Source organism: Protomyctophum parallelum (assembly GCF_964188405.1).
Source record: "Protomyctophum parallelum genome assembly, chromosome: 15".
Classification (NCBI taxonomy): Eukaryota; Metazoa; Chordata; class Actinopteri; order Myctophiformes; family Myctophidae; genus Protomyctophum; species Protomyctophum parallelum.
In genome coordinates, this window is record NC_139710.1 from 30,893,861 (window position 1) to 30,901,474 (window position 7,614).

General features: G+C 43.6%; 1 protein-coding gene across 1 annotated transcript in view; it reads right to left on the minus strand.

Annotated features, from left to right (window-relative positions):
• ankdd1b (ankyrin repeat and death domain containing 1B) overlaps positions 1 to 6,993 on the minus strand; it is a gene marked incomplete at both ends in the record, with an annotated part of 19,808 nt that extends 12,815 nt beyond the window's left edge. The window contains 7 exons of the mRNA XM_083783433.1: positions 874 to 972; positions 1,160 to 1,264; positions 1,511 to 1,615; positions 2,566 to 2,664; positions 3,688 to 3,786; positions 5,754 to 5,854; positions 6,843 to 6,993. Of these exons, the coding sequence (XP_083639559.1) occupies positions 874 to 972; positions 1,160 to 1,264; positions 1,511 to 1,615; positions 2,566 to 2,664; positions 3,688 to 3,786; positions 5,754 to 5,854; positions 6,843 to 6,993 (759 nt within the window). The remainder of the gene's footprint in view (positions 1 to 873; positions 973 to 1,159; positions 1,265 to 1,510; positions 1,616 to 2,565; positions 2,665 to 3,687; positions 3,787 to 5,753; positions 5,855 to 6,842) is intronic.
• Between the last annotated feature and the right edge of the window lie 621 nt (positions 6,994 to 7,614).

The following is a 7,614-nucleotide window of genomic DNA, read 5'->3' on the forward strand; positions in this document are numbered from 1 at the left end:
CCAGAAAGTATTTTTTTGTCACTCAGTGGGCGTTCCCGCATAACTTCCGGGTTTTATGATGATGTCACGCGCATAACCCTCTATAGCAAAATGGCATTGGTCACACACCCATGTTTTAAATCAACCCATTTAGACCTGAGGACGATTCTACAAATGCATTCTAAAATCACGACAGTGTTATGATGAAATCCCATGTTTCTATGTCAGTGCCAGTGGTGCTCAATATTCCATAAACTGCGTCTTGGGATGCAAAATGCACCCTATTTTAATCTCTGCTTGTGTGGTACGGTACCTGCCTGGCCTTACTACATATACAGTTATGCGAGTGTTAGTTTGGTAAATATTTGCGAAACTCGTGTTTTCTGTGACATCATGTAACATTTAACAGCATGAGGTTCTGAATGATTTTAAAGGTCTTTGATGTTGGTTTGGCACGGTGCCAAGGTGCTAAACGAGCCGTGTACGGTGTTGACATTTAGGGTGTCACCGATACGCTACAAGATAACCAGCGTCTGAAACAACTGTCCCGAGTCCCGACTAGATCGGAAGAGAATCTCGGGCATATGTTATCGTCTATAGTGTGAGTGTTCAAAGATCCAATCTGAAACATTCTGAGTTGCTCGGAATGCTCAAACATGTTACAGCCTGCTGATGACACGTATACGCTATTATAGCTATATAATATTGTCCATAGAGAATTTATCCCCATATTTATTCAACCTTTGTGGTTCCATTCCATACTTCATCTGGTTCACCTTTACACTAGAACTACTGTGAGTTACTATACCATGATGACATAATTACTGTAGCAGTGTTCTAATTGGCTATATCATGTTGACATCATTACAGTAGCAGTGTTCTAATTGGCTATACCATGTTGACATCATCACGCGTGTCATATTTCAGAAGCAGGAAGTCCACCGCGCCCCGGTGACCGTTCCTGGCAGCTAGGTGGAGCGGCGTGTCCCCAACCTGCATGCACACACACACACACACACACACACACACACACACACACACACACACACACACACACACACACACACACACACACACACTGAAGTGAGCGTTGACACACATCCAACAGACTAACCAGCACGCCAACGGCCAGGGCTCAGACCCCTCGGTAGCTCTGTGACACACACGCACGCACACACACCTTGTTGGGTCTCATGGTGTCCATGTTGTACGGAGCTTCACTCAACATCTGCATCATGTCAACACAGCCGTGCTCCGCAGCCAGGGAGAATGACCTGTGACCTGCCTGACGCGCGCGCGCGCACGCACACACACACACACACACACACACACACACACACACACACACACACACACACACACACACACACACACACACACACACACACACACACACACACACACACACACACACACGTATTCCTTCAGTTGTACAGTTTTTATTTTTATATTTATTTGATGTACAGTAGTTTATATTAATATTTGACAGCATTTGATATACAGTAGCTTATTAAATTGATGTACAGTATACCTGGTCTTCCTTGTCCAACTCCTTCATCTGCAGATCATCCACAATGTATTCTACGATGTCTGTGTGGTTGTTGATGGCAGCACAGTGCATTATGTTTAAACCTACCTGTAAAACAATAATATAAAAAACATTAATATATGAACTATGACACTGTATTCTACGATGTCTGTGTGGCTGTTGATGGCAGCACAATGCATTACGTTTAAACCTACCTGTAAAACAATACTATATATATAAAAAACATTAATATATGAACTATGACACTGTATTCTACGATGTCTGTGTGGCTGTTGATGGCAGCACAGTGCATTACGTTTAAACCTACCTGTAAAACAATACTATATATATAAAAAACATTAATATATGAACTATGACACTGTATTCTATGATGTTTGTGTGCTTTTTGATGGCAACACAGTGGGGATGTTTAGGCCCATTTAGGCCTGACGTCGAAATTAAAATAATTAAATAGCTATGTTTCTGTATCGGTGGTGCTCAATATTTCATGTCAAGGACCCCCAAAAATATATGTAACTGGCCGCCGACCCCCATCTGAAAATATGTTGTTCCAGGGACCCCTCAGAAGTAAAGATTTGAGTTAAAAATGTTCACTCTGAAAGAATATATTATTCAAAACATTTGAGGCACATTTTCACGATCTTTCAAAAATAGCTAAAGTATAACATCATGCTAGAAACACCAAAAGGGTTTCCCGTCTATAATGGGTTAAACCTGCCTGTAAAACAATGTCATATTTATAAAACAATAAGTGTCAATAAAGTGTAAATAAATCCTTTCAAGGTTCCTAGTTACACATTTGGAATTAAAAAATCAGACTCAATCTTTACCCACGGGCAACATTACAGAGGTGTCAGAGAGAAAAAACACAGCACGAGCTGAAATAACCGACTGGGCCCATACATTTTTTCCATACATTATTTGACATTTTCTATACTTTTCCAGACCTAGAAAAGTATGAAATGATATTCCATATACTTATTATACTGCGTAGGAATTAACCCTGTCCTTTAAAATGTATAATAAACATGTTTTACGTCGTTCTCGGTCTTCTGTTCGGCTCCAGCCTGAACCAACAGCTTCATGACGTCCAGACAGCCGAACCAGGCAGCGAGGTGGAGGGGAGTGACCCCATGCTATGCACACGCACACACACACACACACACACACACACACACACACACACACACACACACACACACACACTCACACTCACACGCACACGCACACACGCACACGATCAAATCTGATCAAAGGCTATACAATAAAACATGGTAATGTAAAGTAAACAAAGTGTCGCTTCGGAGCCTCAGGCCTCCAGAGAGAGAAACACCTTTTCACTGTACTGTATGTGATGTTTACATCCTCTCTTTAATCACATGTACTGTATGTGATGTTTACATCCTCTCTTTAATCACATGTACTGTAGCCTATGTGATGTTTACATCCTCTCTTTAATCACATGTACTGTATGTGATGTTTACATCCTCTCTTTAATCACATGTACTGTATGTTATGTTTACATCCTCTCTTTAATCACATGTACTGTATGTGATGTTTACATCCTCTCTTTAATCACATGTACTGTATGTTATGTTTACATCCTCTCTTTAATCACAATATTATAGAGCAACATGATTAGGAGAATTACAATCATTGTATGGTCTGTCGGGTGGAAACTCTAACTAGCAGATCTAAGAGATCATTGTATGGTCTGTCGGGTGGAAACCCGACTAGCAGATCTACAAGATCATTGTATGGTCTGTCGGGTGGAAACCCGACTAGCAGATCTACAAGATCATTGTATGGTCTGTCGGGTGGAAACCTGACTAGCAGAGTAATGTACGAAGAAATGTGTAGATCAACAATGATGCCCCAATGTCTTTGGGGCAGGGGTCTGGGGTCCCTGGGGGGTCCTCAGTGACTACAGGGGGTCTAGAAACACACCGTGTCTTTAAGGCAGGGGTCTGGGGTCCCTGGGGGGTCCTCCGTGACTACAGGGGGTCTAGAAACACACCTTGTCTTTGGGGCAGGGGTCTGGGGGTCCCTCGGGGGTACTCAGTGACTACAGGGGGTCTAGAAACACACCTTGTCTTTGGGGCAGGGGTCTGGGGGTCCCCCGGGGGTCCTCAGTGACTACAGGGGGTCTAGAAACACACCTTGTCTTTGGGGTCCACTTTGACTCTGCGTCTCAGCAGCAGTCTGACGGCGTCCATGTTTTTTCCTGCCACGGCGTAGTGGAGCGCTGTCCTGTTGTGCTAAAAAAGAGTTTAATCACAAACACGTTCAACCATTTAAAGATTCACAATCACAGGTTGCACATAAATACCTTTAAACCTTTAAACTAAAAGACACTAATTCACTGATTTAACCCTAGAACACTGAACACATATTTTTGAAATTTTCATAATGTTGCCGATGTCTGAGGTGGGCAGGTCTTCCGGTACCTTCATGGTGCTCAGTGACGTAGGTGAAGGTAGCTTTGTTATCCCTGCCCACATCCCTGTTTTTTTCTACAGGCAGGTGTTCGGGTGAATTTCACTCGTGTTTAGTGATAGTGTGATCTCATACACCCACAATTGACCTTTAAAAAAAAAGAAAATCTTCACTGGACCATTCTCACATGTCTTAGGAATGGGTGGCCCAAAGGAGAAGTTCACAACTTAATTTCTCTTTTTGTTTTATAGATATTTAAAAAATAAGTTTTTCACCGATTTTGCCCCCCCCCCCCCCATGAAATCTATTATATTACTGTACTTCAATATATTTTGATGAGAAAAAAACTATTGGGTAAAATATACCCGTGTTTAGTGACATATGTTTAGTGTTCTAGGGGTTAAACACCCACGGGTTGCACGGTAGGCTTAGGATACTTAAACTAACCCACAGGTTGCACGTAAACATCCATCCATGTTCGACCGCTTATCCGGAGTCGGGTTGCGGGGGTTCCAACAGAGAGCTACAGACTCACCACGTTCTTAGTGTTGACTCACCACGTTCTTAGCGTTGACTCACCACGTTCTTAGCGTTGACTCACCACGTTCTTAGCGTTGACTCACCACGTTCTTAGCGTTGACTCACCACGTTCTTAGCGTTGACTCACCGTGTTCTTAGCGTTGACTCATCACGTTCTTAGCGTTGACTCACCACATTCTTAGCGTTGACTCACCACGTTCTTAGCGTTGACTCACCGTGTTCTTAGCGTTGACTCATCACGTTCTTAGTGTTGACTCACCACATTCTTAGCGTTGACTCACCACGTTCTTAGCGTTGACTCACCGTGTTCTTAGCGTTGACTCACCGTGTTCTTAGCGTTGACTCACCACGTTCTTAGCGTTGACTCACCACGTTCTTAGCGTTGACTCACCACGTTCTTAGTGTTGACTCACCACGTTCTTAGCGTTGACTCACCACGTTCTTAGCGTTGACTCACCACGTTCTTAGCGTTGACTCACCACGTTCTTAGTGTTGACTCACCACGTTCTTAGCGTTGACTCACCGTGTTCTTAGCGTTGACTCATCACGTTCTTAGCGTTGACTCACCACATTCTTAGCGTTGACTCACCACGTTCTTAGCGTTGACTCACCGTGTTCTTAGCGTTGACTCATCACGTTCTTAGTGTTGACTCACCACATTCTTAGCGTTGACTCACCACGTTCTTAGCGTTGACTCACCGTGTTCTTAGCGTTGACTCACCGTGTTCTTAGCGTTGACTCACCACGTTCTTAGCGTTGACTCACCACGTTCTTAGCGTTGACTCACCACGTTCTTAGTGTTGACTCACCACGTTCTTAGCGTTGACTCACCACGTTCTTAGCGTTGACTCACCACGTTCTTAGCGTTGACTCACCACGTTCTTAGCGTTGACTCACCACGTTCTTAGCGTTGACTCACCACGTTCTTAGCGTTGACTCACCACGTTCTTAGCGTTGACTCACCACGTTCTTAGCGTTGATTCACCGTGTTCTTAGCGTTGACTCACCACGTTCTTAGCGTTGACTCACCATGTTCTTAGCGTTGACTCACCACGTTCTTAGTGTTGACTCACCGTGTTCTTAGCGTTGACTCATCACGTTCTTAGCGTTGACTCACCACGTTCTTAGCGTTGACTCACCACGTTCTTAGCGTTGACTCACCACGTTCTTAGCGTTGACTCACCACGTTCTTAGCGTTGACTCACCACGTTCTTAGCGTTGACTCACCACGTTCTTAGCGTTGACTCACCACGTTCTTAGCGTTGGCGTTGACCGCTCTGCTCAGAGCCTTCATGGTCTCCACGTCGTTCCTCTTGGCTGCTTCCATGTAGCGCTTCTCTGTCTCCAACACTAACAACAACGTAAACAAAGATGCAGTGTTTCTTTAACCAGAGGAGAGCAGAAGAAAAAGTTAAATTTTTGAAGACAGCTTCGCTTCACTTGGACACTCATGCATGAAGGAAGCATGAGTTCAAGTCCGTTGCTCCCCCCCAGGTTGGCGGAGGGTGTGTAGAGCCCAGGATCATATTAGATGATTGACACAGGGGTGAAAAATGGGTTACAAAATCGTGGGATAAAAAAAAGAAAATCACACTCTCTCTCTCTACTCATTAGCTCTCTCTCATTAGCAGGCAACAGTGCAGCACTATCCCGGTCTCTGTTTCTGGCACAACAGCGCCCCTACTGGTACTCATATACTGGTGCTCATTAACGTCACACGGACACATAGGTGAAGGCGTGAACACGGACATTGCTGTTCCTTGGAGTGGTTGCACCACTCAAAAAATAAAGACTATTTACACATGCAGCCAGCAGGCCGTGTCGACTGACTGACGCTAATGATTTACTGAGACATGACACGACACCCTGCAGCGCACATGGCTCCCAGTGGTCTGTGTGTGTGCGTGTGTGCGTGCGTGTGTGTGTGTGTGTGCGTGCGTGCGTGTGCATGTGCATGTGCAAGGAAAGCCTGTTCAACAACACAATAAAATGTTCCAGGATGTTTACGATCAGTTAACAGTTGATGTACACATGGCTTCTCACGCACCATGTCTTGAAATTAACACCTTTTGTGGTGTTTAAATTTGACATTATGAAAACTCTTGACAATCAGTCAGAGTATCTCAGGTAGTTGTACTGTATCATTCTGTATATATATATATACAGTATATATATATATATATATCATTCTGTATATATCTATATATACACAGTATATCATTCTGTATATAAATATTTATATACAGTATATATCATTCTGTATATATATATATATATATATATATATATATATATATATATATATATATATATACAGTATATATCATTCTGTACTAACACATCTCTTTGCTGTCGAAGTCTCCGTCCGCCTCTCTGTCCGTCTGCTGCTTGTGGAGGACGAAGTCGGTGAAGCCTTTGACCGTCTCGGGGCGGACCCACCTCCTGGGGTCCAGGTTCTTAGCCTGCATGGCCTCCTTCAGACCCTCCATCTGTTCACCAAAGCTAAAGACCAGAACAGACATCAATTCATTACCAGGGGGGCAGTCAGACAGATACTTAACCAGGGGGGGCAGTCAGACAGATACTTAACCAGGGGGGCAGTCAGACAGATACTTTGTGAAGCCACTAAGGAAATCGGGACTTCCTGAAAGTTCATATAATGGCCTGTTGTGGCGCTGTCATTGTCAACTTCACCTAGACTGTATTACCTTAACCCATTCTGACCTGAGATCAGATTCTAAAAATGTCTTCGACATCCTGACAGTTTTCCATTCTGACCTGAGATCAGATTCTAAAAATGTCTTCTACATCCTGACAGTTTTCCATTCTGACCTGAGATCAGATTCTAAAAATGTCTTCTATGTCAGTCGCTCTAAGATTTTTCAAAAATAGCAGACCTACAAGCTCGTAGCGCGCCACTCGGTGGCGCGCTATGAGCTTGTAGATCTGCTATTTTTCAATAGCTAAAGCATGACATGCTGCTAACACCAAAATGGGTTCCCGCCCAGAATGGGTTAATAAACATGGTCATGAATACTATCTGCTTCCAGTCACTAGATTAAAGTCTCATTTCTCATGTCGTAATATTCTTTTTGGAAAATGATGGTCCC